Source organism: Ascaphus truei, chromosome 1, assembly GCF_040206685.1.
Source record: "Ascaphus truei isolate aAscTru1 chromosome 1, aAscTru1.hap1, whole genome shotgun sequence".
Classification (NCBI taxonomy): Eukaryota; Metazoa; Chordata; class Amphibia; order Anura; family Ascaphidae; genus Ascaphus; species Ascaphus truei.
Genome location: NC_134483.1, coordinates 16531642 through 16554875, shown reverse-complemented (window position 1 = coordinate 16554875; position 23234 = coordinate 16531642). Strand labels below are relative to the sequence as shown.

The following is a 23234-nucleotide window of genomic DNA, read 5'->3' as shown; positions in this document are numbered from 1 at the left end:
GATCATCCGAGTGGAAGGTGTGGAGACAGTGGTCTGTCTCTGCCTGCAGTGCAGACTGCCTGGTGGAGCCGTGGGCAGTGAGGCTCGGTGCCCTCACTGTAGCCTGCAGTATATGTGGCCCATGACAACATTCGTGCCGATACAAACTGTGGGGATGAAACATCCTACCCCGACGTCGGCAGCGGAGCTTCCAGGTGCCCTGTGGAGGGAGAATACCGATTCCGTGGAGCCGGAACCCGACCGGGTTCTCCAGCCGGGGAAGCCCAGTCATCGCAAAGGTGACCGGAAAGGAGCCCCTAGACGGTCCCCTACCGGAATACCCAGACCGAACTGCAAAATAGAGTCCTCGGACGAGGAGTGTGCCAGGCTGGCAGAGGCACAGGACTTGCTGGAGGAGTACCATGCTACTGGTATTCCGTGGCGAGATGCCATTCCCCGTGATGTGGAGACACGAAGCCGTGTGTCTCCAGTGCCGCGACAACCCGATCGCCGGAGTCCCACTGCCGTGGTGACTAGCGGGTCGGAAGGAGGTCGATCTACTCCGACCCCGCGGAGCAGTAGGTTAACGCCGTGCTCACTGCAGATCCCGGAGTTGGAGGCGTGCGAAGAGCGGAACCAGGGTCAAGCTGGACCGCACAGCAGAAGGGCGTTGCCGGATATCCTCGTGGAGGAAGAGGTCTCGCTTGGGGACCCAACCCAAGATGGCGTCGCAGCACGTGCGGATCCCGAGGCATTTCCGGACGACCCGAGCGGGGTCGAGTGGGAGGCAGTGGCGCCTCTACAGTCGACCAGGGGGAGTCGATCCTCTACGGACAGTCGACGGAGCGGGCGTTTGAATCGGAGCTCGAGAGGACCCGCTACCGATGGATCGAATGGACATTATGGTGCACGTGAGTCCGGTGTTACGGAAGAGCAGGCCGTGACCCTGCCGGCACCTACCGTCCCTTCCCGTCCCCCAACCCCGTCCATTCCCAGGGTTAGCCCCAAGGCCCTAGTTCAAACCCCTGTCCCTGTCACCTGTCCCTTTGGGTCGACATCTAGTCTGGGTATGTCAGGGGATTCCCGGGGTCCTATCACCGAACGGACTGGAAGCCTGGACTGGGGAACATCTGATGATGGATCGGAGGGTGGAGGGAGAGTCTCACCAAGAGGTTCCATTGTTAGCGCACTGAGTCGTGCAGGCGGACATTGGTCGCAAAGAAAGGAACGGGTTGGGCGATCTGAGGGTACTTCGGGGGTATCCTCGGGCGGCCCTGATGATGAGGAGGAGCCGATAGAACCTAGCTCCGAGGAAGCAAGGGAGACTAGGTGGTGGGCACCATTATATGAGGGGTATGTCGCCTGGATCGACCGCACTCATTTTCTGCTAGAGAGGGAAGGGGTAGTTGATCACTGGTGGGCTCCCGGAGATTTTGATGATGAGGCATACCTTAGGGCCCTAAGGGTAAGGTGGGATCGCATCCAGGGAGGCCTTATTACCCCAAAGGGATCAGCAGGGTTGGATGACCCGGTAGAATCGGATGAGCCCCTGTCATGGGTGTTGCCAGGAGCGGCTGGGAAAAGTAAATTGACCAGGACTTGCCGAGCTGAACGGGCTATCGCAGCCCAGTATAAGCGATCGCATGGGCTCGAATACCCGTATGTACCCGAACCTCTAATGAGAGAGATTGAGGAGAACCGAGAAAGGTGGCTCAAAAACGATATTGAGTACTATATTGTTAATAAGGGAGGGGCCATTAAGGGGATTCAGGCCGAGCAGAGGGTGTCCCAACTTATGCGGGTCTGGAAGATAGGACGCAGTGTGTATATGCACAAGGTGGTATACTGTAACGAGCGGGGGTTACCACGAGAATACAGTGTGACCGTTCATGATGCAGCGGGGCGGGAGGTAAAGAAGCCAGACCCTCAACACTATTATTAGGTCCGCAATGAGTGGTCTGCCTTTATTCGTTGCTGCTTACTGCTGGTCGGGAGCGGGTGTTATATCATTATTATGTGAAGTGATAATGTTTAAATACTAAGTTGTGTGTTCTTTTTCAGTGTTTCCTGGAGCAAGGTACACTAAATTTAGGACCCAGCCGGGACGGTGGGGATTCACCAGGGGGAGTATATAGCCATGCATAATAATGGTATATTACTTTCCTCTCTGTTGGCAGTAAGCCCTGGTAAGAACAGGCATGCCAGCAGTAGTTATGGAGGTTTTCCCTCATCCAATGGTGAGGTGCCCTATGTATGGAGGGGAGTGGCTGTATGCTCTGAGTCCCTGGATAGTGACATCAGGGATGCGCCTGCCTCCTGAAGTATATAAGGCACAACACAGTTAGTTAGTGGTTGGTTCTGCAGGGGTTCTGCAAGAGTTCTACAGAGTGGAAGCTGTGTGTTCTGCAATAGTTCTACAGTGTTCTCTACGATGTAAATTGTATGGCCTGCATAAGGGATTGTGGGAACACTTTGTGACCCTAGTGAAGTAACTATCGGTCCAGGTTGACCAATCAGCCTGTCTAGCCACTCTGTGTCCAGGGACCTGGCACAGAGAGGGTCTCCCTAGGAGAAGAGGGAACCCCACTTCAATTCAGGAGGGCGTACCTGGCGAAGGGACAGCACGGAAGAATGTGCGGCTAGAGCCGGTAGCTGCATGTGGCAGTCTGCTACATCACCGTCTGCAATAAAGATGCCCTGTTTAAAGATACCCCCACTGTGTGAGTGTGAAATTACTCACAAGTGGATGGCACCATCAAGAAGGAGTTCCTCACCAGGACCATCTCCCTGCGGAAGCATAGACCCTGATGAGGTGGAAGGCGCTGCACATGATGTAAGTTGAACTCGCACCCACTACCTCAGCTACCTGCCTGTTGAATATCCCCTATTAACATCAAGCGGGAGACTCAGGAGTTCTGTTGCCTACAGGTGCACCACCACACACACACGTAATGGGAGTTGGTTAATACAAGTACCCGGGCCAATGTGAGATTGGGGGGGGGGGGGGAAACCCGTTACATGTATAACCCTGCTCACTTAATGTAACCATGTATTTGTAACCATGTATTTGTCGTCATAACTCTGTGCCCAGGACATACTTGAAACGAGAGCCAACTCTCAATGTATTACGTCCGGGTAAAACATTTTATAAATAAATTAATAAAGTCCTGTCCTAAAGATCTTCAAGGAGTATTCCATGTAAGGTGTATTCCATTGGGTGGGCAGTTAGTGAATCTCCGAAGCATAATTGCATTAATTTTAGTTCTGCACCGGCGTCACGTAGCAGAGGCGGTGACATCGCCGTTCGCATTGTCATTCTATTTTATGATACGCTGCCTAAAAGAATAGCCATCTGGTACATGTGCATTCTGTGGGAGTGGATGTTTTACTAATTTTATAAAGCTTGTTGGAATATACATACTTCACTATGGTGGTTTTTCTCCTGCTTTCTGAGATCGCCTATGTCCCCCACACAGCTACACTGCCACTGCTTGTGATGTGCCTTATCTTTTCTTGCAGTTTGTGAGTATAACCATTGCAGGTTACTGGATATTTTTTCTGTGAGAGTCCCAACGTTATCCTATTGTGTCTCCTTTTCTCCCTCTCTTTCACATGCCTGTTGTCATCCTTCGCTCCCTCGTTTTTTCTGGATAGATACTGCTTGAAGAAACTGTGGAACTGTTTCTTAATGGAAGGTGGAGTGGAGGATTTTCTTTGGAATTTATGATATTTCTCTATATCACTTGCACTTTTTTTTTTGCAGATAAATCACTTTCACGAAAGTGAGCCTTCATATCACTCGGGTTGGATTATATACTGCACCCAGCATACTCTGCATCACTTTGTGGTTTTTAACACTTTGTACTTTTGCAATCTTGCTGTTTTTCACTTCATTGGTTAATTTTATGAGAGCGCCACCCTGGTATTTTGTGTTTAGTAAGTTGGAGGTAAACGGCTGGTGGCCGCGATCACGGAACAATGTTTGGCAAATGTCTTGACATGAGGGGTTTGCTGCATTTGCCTTACTGTAAATTAAAAATTCAATGTTATCTTTGCACCATACTGCAGACGCTGCAGGGACAAGAGCCCTCCCCTCAATGGGGCCGGGCTCGCTGCGAGGGGGGGCTGCCGTGCTGCGCCGACAAACTCCTACTCTCAAGAAAATTGAGATCAGGAGTCGCGATGGAGCGCTAGGCCGTGCCCCCGGCGGTTCAGCCAATAATAATAATAATAATAGCATGTTCTTGTATAGTTTTACGCAGCGCTTTACAGAGACATTTTGCAGGCACAAGTCCCTGTCCCGTGGAGCTTACAATCTATGGTTTTGGTGCCTGAGGCACAGGGAGATAAAGTGACTTGCCCAAGGTCACAAGGAGCAGACACCGGGAATTGAACCAGGCTCCCCTGCTCCAAACTCAGTGCCAGTCAGTGTCGTTACTCACTGAGCCACCCTCTCCCAATGAGGGCGAACCTGCCGGGTGACATCATGGCCACGCCCCCATCACTCCTCCCCCTAAGGCCTCGGGCATGGTGCCTCGGGCCGCGCTGATCCGCGCTCCTGCTCTGCCTCACCTACTCAAGCAGGAGCTTTTTTACGTCCTGGCAGGCGAGGCAGTGAGCGCGCATTGGGGGCGGGGCAGATGCGTGGCGGGAGGCGGGGCTAGTCCCTCACTCCCATTGGCTGTTGTCGGTCACGTGACCGTTCCTCCGCTCCCCCCAGCGCCGAAATTCAAACAAGCCTGTCTCCTCAAAATTTCTGAGCCTCCGCACGCATGCGGAAGCGGCTGCTAAAGCCGTGCTGATCACAGATGCAGGGGGTAAGTGCATCTGCCCAGCACGGCCTGCTGTACTATGTCCCAGGCCTAAGGCCTTGGGCATGGTCAGCGCCCGTGCTGAGGCGCGCTTACGCGTACCAGTGAGCCCCTGCAGCCGCAATAAGAGCGGCTTTAGCAGGGGCTTGCGCACGCTTCCGCAAGCGTGCGGAAGCGTAGGTCTTAAGAAAAATTTAGTTTAAAACGCTCACGGAAGCGCAGGGCCGGTCACGTGAGCGGTTCGCCCAATGTGGGCGAACCAGCTCCGTGACGTCACTGCCCCCCCCCCCTGACACGCCCTCGGATGGTGCGCTAACCAAGGCCAGGGAAAGCACCCGCTTTCCCTCAGCCGCAGCGCACCTCCGCACGGGCTGAGTCACCATGGACTCAGCCTAAGGCTTAGTCCATAGACACTGAAGTCGTGAGGAAGCGCGCTGAGGCTGAGGGAAAGCGGTGCTTTCCCTGGCCTTAAAGCGCGCGCCGTCCGTGGGCGTGTGTGGGGGGCGGGCCAGTGACGTCACGGAGCTGGTTCGCCCTCATTGGTCGAACCACTCACGTGACCGGCCCTGCGCTCCCGTGTGTGCCGAAACTAAAGATTTGGTAAGACACACGCTTCCGCAAGCGTTTGCGCGAGCCCCTACTAAAGCCGCTCTCATTGCGACTGTAGGGGCTCACTGGTAGGCGTAAGCGCGCCTCAGCACGGGTCAGCGCCGCTCACTGCACCATGTCCAAGGCCTAAGACATGCGAATGTGCTCACAAGTGATCTTTTATTTGTTATACTGTACAGTGGAGGTTTCTTGTTGCCTTTTTTAAAAAAACTGTGTGTGTACAGAAGTATAGTGCCTGTGATCTATGGCAGGTGTTGCTGGGAGTTGTAGTCACTTGGTCCTTCCCTTCTGATCTCCTTTGGAGGCTTGAAATCGGCTAACGAACTACACCTCCCAGCATGCAGCCACCCAGCTACAATGACGCCACTTCCGGTACTTCACATTTCCGTTATATTTGTCCTCTGAGGTACAGTTTTGTTTCACTTTTGACTTTACAATTGCATTAGCTGCAGCATACTGCTAACACCCACTAAAAATAACCTCAATCCCTTTTTTTAACGATAGAATCTCACGTCTCTCGCGCTCATTCGTCGAGTCGCCCTCATCAAAGATGGCCACCCGCGCCTCGTCACGTGGTCCGCAGGAGACCCGGGTGTCAGGTTCTCACTTCCGGGTTGCACTGCGCATGCTCGGAGCGGAGGGGCACACAGCTGAGTACCCGTCTCATATCCCGGCTGCGCTGATCCTGATCCATTCATGTGCTTCCCGCTGTAACAGCAGCGGGTGTGTGTGTGTGTATAACCGTGACCCCGTGACCGCGGGACGAATACCATCATTACATAGGTTATTTGTGTGGCAAATGTTCTTCTTATACTATAAGAGCAAATGTATTATAATAACATTATTACTATTAGTATTATTAAGACTTTTAGTATTATTATTACTATTATTATTAGTATTATTATTACTATTGGTATTATTATTACTATTGCTAGTATTATTACTATTATTATTATTACAATGTAACAGGCCCAGATTACCCCTGATGGTAAAGCTGTGAGGGGCCTCTGGTGTGCAGTGGGGGAGGTGGGAGTGGATTATACACCCTCCCTGGGGATAGTTGTCCAGTATTCTGGCTTCCTGCCAGTGTTTGAGATCTTGGATGCTGCAGCTGAATAATTTACTCCCTCCCTCCCTTGTTGTGCTTTACCCACCTGTCCTACAGCTCAATGCACACTGTATAATGATCATGGGGCACCTCACCTCTGCATTGAAGAAGTTCTCCCCTCCCTCTCTTCAAGTGGGTCTAAAACAGAAAGCGTGGGGTGCAATACATACAGCTGTGCTCTTTGTAAACTATAAGAAAAATTTAGGTATAGGGGTATCTATGAAGACCTTAGTTATGGATGATTATAAGGTTGATCTGTAATGCATGTTAATGTTTCTCATTCACTAGGCGTTCTTGAAGGTCTTGTTGATTGGCCTTGTCACTGTTGTCTTTTCTAAGGGGAATTGTTTGCACATGAAAGATGCCTGTACTGAAAATCAGAGATAAAAAATCTTAATATATTTGGTGCCCAAAATATAAACACATTTCCATTAACCTGCTGTAGATAATTCTGCTTCTTATAGAACTGTAACAAAAAGGTCAGTATTTTACATATTATGGATAGGCAAAGTACCTGTCCTATTAATAACCCCCCTGAAGAGTAAAGTAGAATTGCTGTGGCCAAGTTGCGTGCATGTGAGCGCACAGCGCTCAGCTGCTTGGCGAGACAAATCAATTTGATTTGCCCGCTCGCTAGCGCGTCACGTGTGTGGTTCGCTCGCGAACCAGTCTACGGTATGTCATAGCTGCGCCCCCCTCCCCTGAGCGCACAACGGGCTGGCCAGGAATCGCTCAGCGCCTGACATCACGGCGCTTGAGCGCCCAGGCCGCAGCCTAAGGCTGAGATTATACTCGCCGCGCACACTTCTGTCGCTTGTGCAAATGTGAACTGTGCTGCAGGCGACAGGGAGGCGTGATGGAGAATCTCGTGCTTGGTCACGCGCCTTCATTAGTATTCATTAGTTCGTTCCGGCGTCGCGCGCCGCGAGTATAATTGCGGCCTAAGTGGGGGGCTCCCAACCATTTGTGAACACTTAGTAACACTCTGATGAGAAGGCAATATAATGTATTGAGTGTAGTGTCCTGAGCTTGTGGGGGGACCGCGCGCTTAGTAAAGCCCCAAACTGCACCTCACCATGTGCATACAGTGTCTGTGATGGATCTGTCAATCACTGCAAGAGTTTCTAATGTGGCGACTTCCAATGCCTTGCAGACGCTTGGCATTGTGGGACACGACTTTGGAAGCTCCTGCTGTAATTGACAGCAATACCATCCACTCTGACATACTTTGCGGCCTTATTAAGCACGGAGTCGCCCCCAGGAGCTTTGTAGCCGACTATACTGCCTGGGATTCGCAATTCCATTTTTTTTGTTTGGTTAAACCCTCGGAAACTTTTCACAAACGCTTATGGGTTTGCGAACCACCCTTTGGGAATCACTGTACTACTTACAAATATACTCTGACTCAGGCCCACATTCTCTCCCATCTTGATTACTGTAACCTCCTGCTGTCCGGCCTTCCTGCCTCTCACCTGTCTCCCCTACAATCTATCCTAAACGCTGCTGCCAGAATCACTCTACTCTTTCCTAAATCTGTCTCTGCGTCTCCCCTCCTGAAATCCCTCTCCTGGCTTCCGATCAAATCCCGAATCACACACTCAATTCTCTATTCACTCACTTTTAAAGCTTTACACTCTTCTGCCCCGCCTTACATCTGAGCCCTAATTTCTCGTTATGCACCATCCCGACTCTTGCGTTCTTCTCAAGGATGTCTTTTTTGAAGTGAAACTTCTTTCGTGGCACCTAGTCCTGATAGAGCAAAACTGGATAGATGGGGGGCGAAATGTGAAACGGAAGTGACGTCACCTAATGGACGCCGCTCCGCTCACACGTCCCCTGTCGCCACCGCTCCTAATCGCCTACGCACCCCCCCACACACCCCCCCCCCACACACCCCCCCCCCACACACCCCCCCACACACACCCCCCCACACACACCCCCCCGCACACCTGGCTGCTGACATATGCGGCGCGCCGCCGCTCCTAACGGCCCAACTGTTCCACGACCGCTGCCATGCCGCGCATGCGCAGTTGTGATGGCGCCGCTGACGGACGCCACACATGCGCAGAAGCGGCTGGCAGCGGCGTCGTCCCACCCACACGCTCCTCACGGCGCCATTCAGCCTTCCACTACCGCGGGCGTTCGCGGGCCCCTTGCGCCCGCAGGAAGCGGTGGCACACGGCGCAAACCCAGGCGCAACCCGCACGGCCTCGGTCACTCATGCCCGTGCCGGGCGCATGTACCCCGCGGGAGGTGTGTGTGCGCAGATTGTGTGCGGGGTGTGTGTGTGCAGATTGCGTGCGGGGTGTGTGTGTGCAGATTGCGTGCGGGGTGTGTGTGTGTCTCTGTGTGTGTGTGTGTGTGCGTGCACGCTCAGAATTTGCATAAGTGGGGCGGGGAGAGAAGTGGTGCGCAATGTTACACCACGCCCCTGGCTGCAGCTGGACACATACACACTGACTGACCCACCCGCACACTGACTGACCTACCCACCCCCCCCGCACACTGACTGACCCACCCACACCCCCCCGCACACTGACTGACCCACCTACACCCCCCCGCACACTGACTGACCCACCCACACCCCCCGCATACTGACTGATCCACCCCCCCCCGCACACTGACTGATCCACCCCCCCCCCCCGCACACTGACTGACCCCCCCCGCGCACTGACTGACCCACCCACACACCCCCCACACACTGACTGACCCACCCACACACCCCCGCGCACTGACTGACCCACCCACACCCCCCCGCACACTGACTGACCCACCCACACACCCCCGCACACTGACTGACCCACCCACACCCCCCCGCACACTGACTGACCCCCCCCACACCCCCCCGCACACTGACTGACCCACCCACACCCCGTCCGCACACTGACCCACCCACACCCCCCCCCACACACTGACTGACCCACCCACACACCCCCATACACTGACCCACCCACACCCCCCCCCACACACTGACTGACCCACCCACACACCCACACACCCCCCACACATACACCCCACACATCCCCCCCCACACACACTGACCCACCCTGACTGACACACACACACACACACACGCACTGACTGACACACACACACACACGCACTGACTGACACACATACACGCACTGACTGACACACATACACACACACACACCACACACACACACCACACACACACACACACACACACACACACACACACACACACACACACACACACACGCGCACACACGCGCACTGACTGACTGACACACACACACACACACGCACTGACTGACACACATACACGCACTGACTGACACACATACACACACACACACCACACACACACACACCACACACACACACACCACACACACACACACACACACACACACACTGACTGATACACACACACACACACACACACACACTGACTGATACACATACACACACACACACTGACTGATACACATACACATACACACTGACAGACACAGATACACATACACACTGACAGACACAGATACACATACACACACTGACTGACACACATACACACACACACTGACTGACACACATACACACACACACACACTGACACACACACACACACTGACTGAGACACATACACACAAGGAATTCACACTTAGTGCAAATAGCTAATACAGGGGATGTGTGCCGAGCACGCGCATTATAAGTCAAATTTATTTGCGTTTTGTCACTGAAATTGTATTTTGATTTTTAATTAAAACATCACCAATACAAATACAATTTCTGTGACAAAAGTCAAAGAAGTTTCACTTACTACGCGCGTGCACAGCACACACAGCTTTTTTCTACCCCCTTTGTATCTAAAGTCCTCTCCCGCCTTAAACCTTTTTCACTGACTGCCCCACACCTCTGGAATGCCCTTCCCCTCAGTACCCGACTAGCACCCACTCTATCCACCTTTAAGACTTACCTTAAGACACACTTCCTTAAACAAGTATGAATAGCACTGTGGGTAATACTGGATACATGATATTAAGCTAAGCCCCCTGCAGACACACTTACCAGAACTCCCTCCTACTGTCTCTGTACGTTCTCCCTACCTACCTATTAGACTGTAAGCTCCTCGGAGCAGGGGCTCCTCTTCCTTAATGTTACTTTTATGTCTGAAGCACGTATTCCCATGATCTGTTATTTATATTATCTGTTATTTATTTGATTACCACATGTATTACTACTGTGAAGCCCTCTGTACATTAATGGCGCTATAAAAAATAAAGACATACAATACAATATATCCAAGGTCAATACAAGGAACTTTCAATGGAACTTTTCATCCCAAGGACAGTACAGATGACATGGGAGACTGATGGAAGATACTGTAGATACCTTGAAGAAAAGAATAGGCCTCTTTAGAAAGGTATTACAACGAGATACTGACTAAGTTAGAACATAGGAAGGGCATTGATCTAGGGAGACATCTGATTACCATGATTGGAATAATACTGGAACATAATTGCCAAATGTTTCACTGTGGTTTTTTGTTTGCCTTACTCTGGATCAATAACGGTCCTAAGTAAAGGATTAGTATCTCACCCAATTTGAATATAACAAAGGTTAAACTTGATGGACTTTTGGCTTTTTTTAAACGCATTATCTGTTGTGCATGTAAATGATTTGCCTGTGTTGTGTTCTGTTCTCAGGGTCCCTCGTGATGGCATTAAGAGCATGTGGCTTGATCATCGTCAGGAAGTGTAACCCAAGAATCCCGCCTACTAAAGCGAATGACTTTGAATTCCTCCTTCTGCAGACGTCATACGGAATAAACCACTGGACCCCTCCCAAAGGTGACAGATTTGCACAAAATCCGATTCCTTTTATTCTATACAATAAGAGTCCCGTGTTCAGCACCAACTCTTACAAGAAATAATTGTTGCAAACCAAAAACATAGGGGGCGCTATCTCCCTGACCCTTCTCCCTAATCAGGCCACAAACAATAATCCAAGAATAATATCGTGGGAAATGGCACTGCTGAAAAAGAGTATTAACATGGTAACATAGCGCTCACCTTAATTAATGGAATACTAGGTGCATAGGGGGAAGCAATACCAAACAAATACTAGAATAGTGACCACAAGGGGACATTGTAGCCCCAAAAATTGCACTCAAAGTATATGATGGGATATAACATGTGAAACAAATGTTAATAGATCACAGTGTAAATTCACCTCCATATAGATTTATAATATATTTTCATAGGGAGGCCCACCGAAAACATGATATAAAGTTGTGTGAAAAATAAAGTACACCCTCTTTGAATTCTATGGTTTTACATATCAGGACATAATAACAATCATCTGTTCCTTAGCAGGTCTAAAAATTAGGTAAATACAACCTCAGATGAACAACAACACATGACGTGTCATGATTTATTTAACAAAAATTTAAAACTCCAGGCGGAGGGTGGGGGGGAGGGTAAATGGTAAGTAGCTAGATAGCGGTGTGTAATACTAGTCACTAGCAACATAACAAATACATATTTAGCATCAACTAACACCACAGTGTTTACTCAATCAGTCTCTAGCAGTAGCTGATGCTGTAAGTACTAATACACTGATACATTTCTATTGCTATGTTGCTACTAGACAAATAATTGTATGTAGGGATACTTGGTATACTGTCATGTCATTTGCTGTGTAAATTACAAAAGGCAAAGGTAATGCTGCACACCACAATACAAAAAACAGTAGATACTTGCTGTTACCGGTGCTCCTGGAACGGGAGTTCCTGACAATGACAAGCTCCAAAGCAGACAAAAAAGGGGAAGGTTCCAGGGCACTACGGATTTTCAAAAGAATTTATTGAACAGGCATTGAAAATCCGTAGTGCCCAGGAACCTTCTCCTTTTCTATTTGCTGTGTAAAAACAAGAAGCAGCCAGATCAATGTGTTAGCTACTAGTTAGCATCAACATAAAAAATGCACATTTAGCAACAAAAGTGCCACAATGTTTGCTCCATCAGAGTCTCAAGGGCAGTAATTAATATTGTTATTTATGATAGACTGATATGTGTTATGCTGGTTACAACATAGCAGTAAAGATGCATGTATTAATGCTAAGTATACTACCATGTCATTTAATATAAGAACCATGATATAGGATATATAAATACAATTAGACTGTAAGCTCCTCGGAGCAGGGACTCCTCTTCCTTTATGTTACTTTTATGTCTGAAGCACTTATTCCCATGATCTGTTATTTATATTATCTGTTATTTATTTGATTACCACGTGTATTACTACTGTGAAGTGCTATATACATTAATCGCGCTTTATAAATAAAGACATACAATACATATTAATAAGCTGCATCAAATACACTTTTGTGTATTAATACCGCTAAGTGGCTAGAAGTCCCTCAGTTGAGGTAATCATACAACGATGTCTCTGTTGTTTGTGCTGCAATGACCAGTACTTGCTCTCCGTCTCATTCACGTGATTGTCACGGGCGTCACGTCACTTAGCCCCAACGTACGTTTCACGCGACTTGGCGCGCTTCTTCAGGGGGAGGAGTCACTTATGAGTGCACTCCGGATACCTCACATAGGAGGAGCTGGCATAATTAGCCAATCCTGTGATAGGAGTATCAGCAGAGAGGATGGTGCCTTAATCTGCCTAATAAACTGTCTCTGATTGGACAGCCAAATTAAGTAACAGGGAAACAAAACGGGACTCACAGACAAAAAATGTATATCGAGACAACCTAAGTCCTGCTGTAATATGAAGAAGCTCGAAAAAGCCTGTGTTGACTTCTTTTTATTGTTTGTTAGTTTGTGTGTTGGTTAATTTGCATTTATGTTGTTGCACTTAACTTTGTGTATATATTGTGTGTTGCTGAAGGCACACATCAATATACATGGATGATCATACTAATCTCCGCAACTTGCAGCTAAGTCCCATCAATGTTGTCGTTAAAACATAACGTCCCAGACCACAAAAATTTGTGGAATAGACCAATGATAGTCACAGAATAGGATCTGATAATATATACATATAGGAGCAAGCCTATAGATAGGGCTATACTGAGAAACACGATAGACAACTACAACAAATATAATGTGATGATTAGATACATGGGAGAACCCATAAATAAACAAATGGTGATATGAGTGATGTAAAATAAACGGGATGGGGGGGGAGAAAGGGAGGGGACCAAGCAAGCTTGAATATATACATGTTCAGTATGACCTAGAAACAATAATCTAGATGTGTGCTACCCTATTTGGTCCGCCCAAAGGGTCAAAACGGATCCCCTAAAAATAATTATATACAATATACCTGGATCCCACTGCCCAAATAAGTAAATAAATGAAGGTGCATAAAGAGGGCTGGTAAGCCCTTTACTGCATTATATTATAATAGTGTGCTGGGTCAAAAGAAAGACTAAGCAGTCAATAGTGTAGAATTGTACTAACCTATTGGGTCCGCCCCTAGGAGTCGAAACGGATCCACTAAAAATTAAATAAAATAATATACCTGGATCCCGCTACCCAAAATAAAAAATAATGATCCAAATGTGATTACATGAGTGAACAAGGTGTATAGAATTAATAAGATGCATATTCGTGTATCAAGAAGAATGGGGTGCACAGAACAGAAATTATTAGACCATAAGGGCGTAAAAGGTGCCACAAGTAGTGCCCACACAATATAGTATAATGTGTGCCAATGATAATTAATAAAAGGGAAGAAAAATGGCAGAATATTGGTTCCAACTGTGTATATAATATACAGTTGTGTGAAAAAGGACGTAAACCCTCCTTGAATTCTATGGTTTTACATATCAGGACATAATAACATTCACCTGTTCCTTAGCAGGTCTAAAAATTAGGTAAATACAACCTCAGATGAACAACACATGACATATATAACACCATTTCATGATTTATTTAACAAAAATAAAGCAAAAATGGCGAAGCCATGTGTGAAAATTTAAGTACACCCATATGAATTAAGATGCTAAGTAGCAGACAGGTGCTGCTAATCAAAAGCCCTTGATTAATTGATCATCAGCAAGTGTGACCACCTCTATAAAAGCCGAAGTTTTAGCAGTGTCCTGGTCTGGAGCATTCAGGTGTGTGTTAACACAATGCCAAGGAGGGAAGACATCAGCAATGATCTTAGAGAAGCAATTGTTGCTGCCCATCAATCTGGGAAGGGTTATAAGGCAATTTCCAAAAAATTTAAAGTCCATCATTCTACAGTGAGAAAGATTATTCAAAAGTGGAAAACATTCAAGACAGTTGCCAATCTTCCCAGCAGTGGATGTCTCGGCAAATTCACCCCAAGGTCAGACCGTGCAATGCTCAGAGAAATTGCAAAAAAACCCAATAGTTACATCTCAGACTCTCCAGGCCTCAGTTAGCATGTTAAATGTTAAAGTTCATGACAGTACAATTAGAAAAAGACTGAACAAGTATGGTTTGTTTGGAAGGGTTGGGAAGGAAGAGCCTGGGCACTACGGATTTCTGCTTGTGAAAAAAATAATTTTTTAAGCCAGTATGATGACGTTTTGGCCACTATGGCCTTTCTCAAATGCTAATGGCATGCCATTAGAATTTGAGAAAGGCCATAGGGGCCGAAACGTCATCATACTGGCTTAATAAATTCTTTTTTTCACAAGCAGAAATCTGTAGTGCCCAGGCTCTTCCTTCCCATTTTACTTGGAATACCACCCAGAGATTCCTGAACCAGGAGCACCGGTATTTATCATTATTTTCTTTGTTGGGGAGTGCAGCATTCATCTTCCTTTTTGTTTGGAAGGGTTGCCAGGAGAAAGCCACTTCTCTCTAAAAAGAACATGGCAGCACGGCTTAGGTTTGCAAAGATGCATCTGAACAAACCACAAGACTTCTGGAACAATGTCCTTTGGACAGACAAGACCAAAGTGGAGATGTTTGGCCATAATGCACTGCGCCACGTTTGGCGATACCCAAACACAGCATATCGGCACAAACACCTCATACCAACTGTCAAGCACGGTGGTGGAGGGTTGATGATTTGGCTTGTTTTGCAGCCACAGGACCTGGGAACCTTGCAATCATTGAGTCGACCATGAACTCCTCTGTATACCAAAGTAGTCTAGAGTCAATGTGAGGCCATCTGTCCGACAGCTAAAGCTTGGGCGAAATTGGGTCATGCAACAGGACAATGATCCCAAGCACACCAGCAAATCTACAACAGAATGGCTGAAAAAGAAAAGAATCAAGGTGTTGCAATGGCCCAGTCAAAGTCCAGATCTCAACCGATTGAAATGCTGTGGCGGGACCTTAAGAGAGCTGTGCATAAACAGATGCCAGCAAACCTCAATGAACTGAAGCGACGTTGTAAAGAAGAGTGGGCCAAAATTCCTCCACAACGATGTGAGAGACTGATAGTCATACAGAAAACGATTACTTCAAGTTATTGCTGCTAAAGGTGGTTCTACAAGCTATTGAATCATAAGTTATACTTAGTTTTTCACACATGGCTTCTCCATTTTGGCTTTATTTTTGTTAAATCATAACACGGTGTAATATGTCATGTGTTGTTGTTCATCTGAGGTTGTATTTACCTAATTTTTAGACCTGCTAAGGAACAGATGATTGTTATTATGTCCTGATATGTAAAACCATACAATTCAAAGAGGGTGTACTTTCTTTTTCACACAACTGTAGTTAATAGTTAAAAAATATAAGTGTAGAACGCTGTCTCATGAATACTATAGCAATGAGGAGTAGATGAAACCCTCATTTAAACCATGAGGTGTAAGTGTTTTCAAGGTATGAATCCAACGACACTCACACTGCAGTAATTTGGGATCCCAGTTACCCTTGTGGGGACCCCAGGGTATATGTTCAATGCCCATGAAACGAAGGACTGTAGTGTCACCATGGTGCAACTCATTGACATGTCTAGCAATTGGTGTGTCAAGTTTATTACGGACAGAGCCAAGATGTTCCAATAGCCTGACCTTCAGCCGCATGTGGGTCTCCCCCACATATTGTTTCCCACACTGACGTGTAATGAGATCCACCACACCAGTAGTAAGGCAGTTGATAAAGCTTTTGATTTTATGGGTCTTCAGATTTTTAGAAACAGAAAATTCTTTTGGTTACCTTAATCGATGTTCAGGCCTTGCAGCGGCCACGGGAAAATGAACCACTCAGTTTAGGACGAAGCCATGTCCTAGATTGAAAGTGACTTTGTACGAGTCTGTCTTTATGGTTGCGCGATCGACGGCATGCCATGTTTGGAGTTGGTTTTAAGACTTGTGATAAGTCGTTATCCTGTGGTTAGGCATGCCAGTGTTTCTGGAAGATTTGTCGGATAGAGCCCCACTGGTTGTTGAAAGTACCGATTAACCTGATAGTATCGGTAATGGGGTCATTTCTCCGTTGGTTATTAACCAGCAATGTAGACCCGGGGGTATTTCGAGCTCTCCAATATCCTTTTTTTTTTTTATTGCATTTTTCTTGTACCCCCTTTCACAGAAACGATTGGTCATATCTACTGCTTGTGTCTTGAATTCATTAATATTTGAACAATTCCATCTAAGGTGGAGAAACTGGCCGGTTGGAATGCTATGCACCATGTGTGTTGGATGGTGACTATCGGCCATTAAGAGACTATTCGTTGACGTGCGTTTGCGGATGGCCTCTCTGTTATTACCTCACTATGAATATATATTATAAATCTATATGAGGTGGATTTACACTCTGATCTATTAACATTTGTTTGTTATGTCCCATCATATTCTTTGAGTGCATTTTTTGGGGCTACAGTGACCCCTTGTGGTCACTATTCTAGTACTGAAAAATATCGTTTTACTTATAACCATTAATTAGTATATATAAAAACTTCAAATATTTGAAATATTGTTGAGACCAGCTGAATGATCCCCAGTAACAAAGTCCATTAGTTTTGGCTTCCAAATATGTATCATACAATATTCTAAAAACTATTCTCTGATAGTCTAATCCTTTCAGTAAAGTATATCTTTAGTTAGACAGGGCCCACTGTGTACTTAGCACTTTACAAAAGAGACCATACAATACAGGTAATTATAATACAATAAGTGCAACAAACAAAATTAAACAACAAGATCAAAAGTTATATAAATATATATACAGGCCCACAAACAGCTTTCCTGGGACCAAAGATTTAAATCTTGACCTGGGCCCCGGGCCATTGAGAGGGGGAGTACTGTCAGTATTTTTAGCGGTACATGGGTGGGTGCTGGTGGTATGTTGAGTGGGGTGGGAGGTGGCAGCCTGTTGTATGGGGGTGGCAGAGGAAGGGGCTCAGCTGGCTTGCTCAGAAGTTGCTCCTAATTGGCAACCAGTCCCCTCACCTTGCCGTCGTGCCCAGTCAGTGTGTGTGTTTGTGTGTGTGTGTCTCCGCAGCGACCACTAACAAAAGTGACCAATGACCTACTCAGACCTAAATCTAAGGGTCATTTCTGCATTCTAATTCTCCCAGATCTCTGCTGTCTTCGACACTGTTGATCACCCCCTTCTCCTAAACATTCTCCACTCCATTGGCCTCCATGACCCAGCCTTCTCCTGGCTCATGTCCTACCTTTCCAACCACTCCAGTGTTTCCTTCTCTGGTGTCGCCTCTTCACTCCTTCAATGCTCTGTCCTTGGCCTTCTTTCTCAACTAATACAATCTTTTGGCTTTCAGTATCCTCTTTATGCCGACGACACCCAAATCTATCTCTCCTCCTCTTACCTCTCCCCTTCTCTCCTGTCCCGTATCTCCAACTGTCTCTCTGCAATCTGGATGTCTCACCGCTCCCTGAAGCTAAACATGTCCAAAACATAGTTCATATTCTTTCCCCCTTCCACTGCCATGCTACACCAACACTCTTCCTCACTGTCAATAGCACCACGATCTCCACAACACCTCCAGACCTCTGTCTAAGGGTCATCTTTGACTCTGATCTCTCCTTCATTCCTCACATTCAGTCCCTCGCAAAGTCCTGCCATCTCCTCCAAAATATCACCAGGGTACGCCCTGTTCTCACTCATGACGTAACTAAAATCCTAATTCACTCTCATGTCCTGCGTCGATTTTAATGCCTAGTTAGCATTCCTCTTGTCCACCTCTCCCAACTCCAATCCTTCCAAAACGCTGCTGCCAGACTCATCTACCTCACTCACCGCTCCACTTCTACTTCTCCACTATGCAAATCCCTACGCTGGCTTCTAGGATTAAATTAAAAACCCTAGTAATGACTTACAAAGGTCTCAAGGACACCCCCCCCCCACCTTACATCTCAGCCCTCATCCACAAATACATACTTACACAACCCCTACGTTCTGCCCACGACATCCACCTTTCCTCCGACCTTATTACCTCCTCCACTCCCGCCTGCGAGACTTCTCCCGTGCTGCGCCCCCTCTCTCTGGGATTCCCTGCCACGCACCATCAGACTCTCTCCCACCTTTCCTCCGACCTGATTACCTCCTCCACTCCCGCCTGCGAGACTTCTCCCGTGCTGCGCCCCCTCTCTCTGGGATTCCCTGCCACGCACCATCAGACTCTCTCCCACCTTTCCTCCGACCTTATTACCTCCTCCACTCCCGCCTGCGAGACTTCTCCCGTGCTGTGCCCCCTCTCTCTGGGATTCCCTGCCACGCACCATCAGACTCTCTCCCACCTTTCCTCCGACCTTATTACCTCCTCCACTCCCGCCTGCGAGACTTCTCCCGTGCTGCGCCCCCTCTCTCTGGGATTCCCTGCCACGCACCATCAGACTCTCTCCCACCTTTCCTCCGACCTGATTACCTCCTCCACTCCCGCCTGCGAGACTTCTCCCGTGCTGCGCCCCCTCTCTCTGGGATTCCCTGCCACGCACCATCAGACTCTCTCCCACCTTTCCTCCGACCTTATTACCTCCTCCACTCCCGCCTGCGAGACTTCTCCTGTGCTGTGCCCCCTCTCTCTGGGATTCCCTGCCACGCACCATCAGACTCTCTCCCACCTTTCCTGCGACCTTATTACCTCCTCCACTCCCGCCTGCGAGACTTCTCCCGTGCTGCGCCCCCTCTCTCTGGGATTCCCTGCCACGCACCATCAGACTCTCTCCCACCTTTCCTCCGACCTGATTACCTCCTCCACTCCCGCCTGCGAGACTTCTCCCGTGCTGCGCCCCCTCTCTCTGGGATTCCCTGCCACGCACCATCAGACTCTCTCCCACCTTTCCTCCGACCTTATTACCTCCTCCACTCCCGCCTGCGAGACTTCTCCCGTGCTGTGCCCCCTCTCTCTGGGATTCCCTGCCACGCACCATCAGACTCTCTCCCACCTTTCCTCCGACCTTATTACCTCCTCCACTCCCGCCTGCGAGACTTCTCCCGTGCTGCGCCCCCTCTCTCTGGGATTCCCTGCCACGCACCATCAGACTCTCTCCCACCTTTCCTCCGACCTTATTACCTCCTCCACTCCCGCCTGCGAGACTTCTCCTGTGCTGCGCCCCCTCTCTCTGGGATTCCCTGCCACGCACCATCAGACTCTCTCCACCTTTCCTCCGACCTTATTACCTCCTCCACTCCCGCCTGCGAGACTTCTCCCGTGCTGCGCCCCCTCTCTCTGGGATTCCCTGCCACGCACCATCAGACTCTCTCCCACCTTTCCTCCGACCTGATTACCTCCTCCACTCCCGCCTGCGAGACTTCTCCCGTGCTGCGCCCCCTCTCTCTGGGATTCCCTGCCACGCACCATCAGACTCTCTCCCACCTTTCCTCCGACCTGATTACCTCCTCCACTCCCGCCTGCGAGACTTCTCCCGTGCTGCGCCCCCTCTCTCTGGGATTCCCTGCCACGCACCATCAGACTCTCTCCCACCTTTCCTCCGACCTTATTACCTCCTCCACTCCCGCCTGCGAGACTTCTCCCGTGCTGTGCCCCCTCTCTCTGGGATTCCCTGCCACGCACCATCAGACTCTCTCCCACCTTTCCTCCGACCTTATTACCTCCTCCACTCCCGCCTGCGAGACTTCTCCCGTGCTGCGCCCCCTCTCTCTGGGATTCCCTGCCACGCACCATCAGACTCTCTCCCACCTTTCCTCCGACCTGATTACCTCCTCCACTCCCGCCTGCGAGACTTCTCCCGTGCTGCGCCCCCTCTCTCTGGGATTCCCTGCCACGCACCATCAGACTCTCTCCCACCTTTCCTCCGACCTTATTACCTCCTCCACTCCCGCCTGCGAGACTTCTCCCGTGCTGTGCCCCCTCTCTCTGGGATTCCCTGCCACGCACCATCAGACTCTCTCCCACCTTTCCTCCGACCTGATTACCTCCTCCACTCCCGCCTGCGAGACTTCTCCCGTGCTGTGCCCCCTCTCTCTGGGATTCCCTGCCACGCACCATCAGACTCTCTCCCACCTTTCCTCCGACCTTATTACCTCCTCCACTCCCGCCTGCGAGACTTCTCCCGTGCTGCGCCCCCTCTCTCTGGGATTCCCTGCCACGCACCATCAGACTCTCTCCCACCTTTCCTCCGACCTGATTACCTCCTCCACTCCCGCCTGCGAGACTTCTCCCGTGCTGCGCCCCCTCTCTCTGGGATTCCCTGCCACGCACCATCAGACTCTCTCCCACCTTTCCTCCGACCTTATTACCTCCTCCACTCCCGCCTGCGAGACTTCTCCCGTGCTGCGCCCCCTCTCTCTGGGATTCCCTGCCACGCACCATCAGACTCTCTCCCACCTTTCTTCCGACCTTATTACCTCCTCCACTCCCGCCTGCGAGACTTCTTCCGTGCTGCGCCCCCTCTCTCTGGGATTCCCTGCCATGCACCATCAGACTCTCTCCCACCTTTCCTCCGACCTTATTACCTCCTCCACTCCCGCCTGCGAGACTTCTCCCGTGCTGCGCCCCCTCTCTCTGGGATTCTCTGCCACGCACCATCAGACTCTCTCCCACCTTTCCTCCGACCTTATTACCTCCTCCACTCCCGCCTGCGAGACTTCTCCCGTGCTGCGCCCCCTCTCTCTGGGATTCCCTGCCATGCACCATCAGACTCTCTCCCACCTTTCAGATGTTTACAAACTCCCTGAAAACTCACCTTTTTGTAGTAAGCCTATTCGCCTTACCGCTAAGATCCAACCCCATTGGGACCACCTGTGTGGCTGGACCAGTCTGCACCCTTGTAACCCCCCCACCCCCCTGCAAAAAAACCCTTAATGGCTTCAGCTGTCAGACTGGGCCATATTCTAACCTGAGCCACACCATATCCTACACTGAGCAGCACCTTACCTTCTCGTTTCAACATTGTCCCTTATTCCCTCTAGACTGTAAGCTCTCCGGATCAGGGCCCTCGTTACCTCTCTATTGGTTTGTGCATGTTTGTCCCCACTTTTACCCCATTGTACCGCACTGCGGAATATGCTGGCGCTTCACAAATAAACGATAATATAATATATATAACACATAGTCTAGAGCAGGGGTGAGCAAACTGTTAGCGCTGCTCCCCTCCTGCCTGCTCCCCCCCAGTGCTCGCATCCCCTTACCTTGTTTTTCGACATCAAATGACGCGGTGGGGTCATGTGATGCCGCGTTGCCATGGCGACGCGTCACTGCGCTTCTGAATCCCAGTAAGTTGAGCGTTGTAGAGGCCTCACGCGATCCCCCCGCATTACATTAAATGCCTTGGGGAAAAGCGCAGGGCCTCTGCAACTGCTGACGCCCCTCCCAGGAAAACCTTGCTCCCCTAGTTTGCGTACCCCTGGTCTAGAGACATGGCACTCGCCTCACTTTGTAGTTGTAGAAATCTTTCCGGGTGCATACTGTTCAAGTGTCAGCAGAAGCAACACAATGATCGTGAAAAACAGGACAGGCACGCCAATGAATAACAGGTGAATATTTATTCTCAAGGTTTCGGCTCTCAACGGAGCCCCTTGAGAGAAACGTTGAGATTAAATATTCACCTGTCTTTCACTATACAGTGTGTGTACACACACACACACACACACACACACACACACACACACACACACACACACACACACACACACACACACACACACACACACACACACACACACACACACACTCTGAACTACTTTAACATTTGACGTTTTGCTTTTCAGGCCATGTGGACCCTGGTGAAGAGGACATAACCACAGCACTGCGTGAGACGGAGGAAGAGGCCGGACTCCACGCCAGCCAGTTCAGCCTTTTAGAAGGGTTCAGGAAGGAGCTCAATTACAATGTCCGGAAGAAGCCAAAAACTGTAATCTACTGGCTGGCAGAACTGAAAGACTTTAACACACCAGTGACACTCTCCAGTGAGCACCAAGATTTCCGCTGGCTGCCGCTGCAGGAGGCCTGTGACTATGTCGGGTACCAGGAGATGCAGGACGCTCTGCAAGAGGCGAATCAGTTCCTCCTTACAGACTATCCCAGCCACGGTGCCAGGGAAGCCCGCCCTCCGTAAAAGTGCAATAGTGTAAAAAGTGAAGTTTGTCTTCCTTTTTATGAGATATAATCAGACATAAAACAATCATCCGTCTGTTTTGATTTCTTTGGAAAGTAAGAATGTTTTCCCTCATCTGTGGCTCTTATAACAGTAATACAAGCTCTTTATTTATTTATTTTTATGTTGTACCCAGGATTGGAGCAGGGGGCCACGGGAGCTGACCCCCATTCATTTCAGTTACGGGGACCCCCTGCTGCTTCCAGAGATACCTGCCTCCATAGGGGGTGCAGGT

General features: G+C 49.2%; 1 protein-coding gene across 4 annotated transcripts; it reads left to right on the top strand.

Moving 5' to 3' along the window:
- Positions 1-5981: 5981 nt before the first annotated feature.
- On the top strand, positions 5982-23027 carry NUDT2 (nudix hydrolase 2). Of its 4 annotated transcripts, XM_075582585.1 has the most exons (4): positions 6006-6182; positions 10821-10897; positions 11181-11324; positions 22614-23027. In XM_075582585.1, exons 3-4 carry the CDS (start codon positions 11192-11194, stop codon positions 22958-22960), a joined length of 480 nt encoding a protein of 159 aa, XP_075438700.1. In that variant the 5' UTR covers positions 6006-6182; positions 10821-10897; positions 11181-11191; the 3' UTR covers positions 22961-23027. The 4 variants fall into 4 exon arrangements, with proteins under 4 accessions (XP_075438726.1, XP_075438700.1, XP_075438690.1 ...); XM_075582611.1 differs by lacking the exon at positions 10821-10897 and having other exon boundaries at positions 5982-6122; XM_075582575.1 differs by lacking the exon at positions 10821-10897 and having other exon boundaries at positions 6007-6182.
- The last annotated feature ends 207 nt before the right edge of the window (positions 23028-23234 follow it).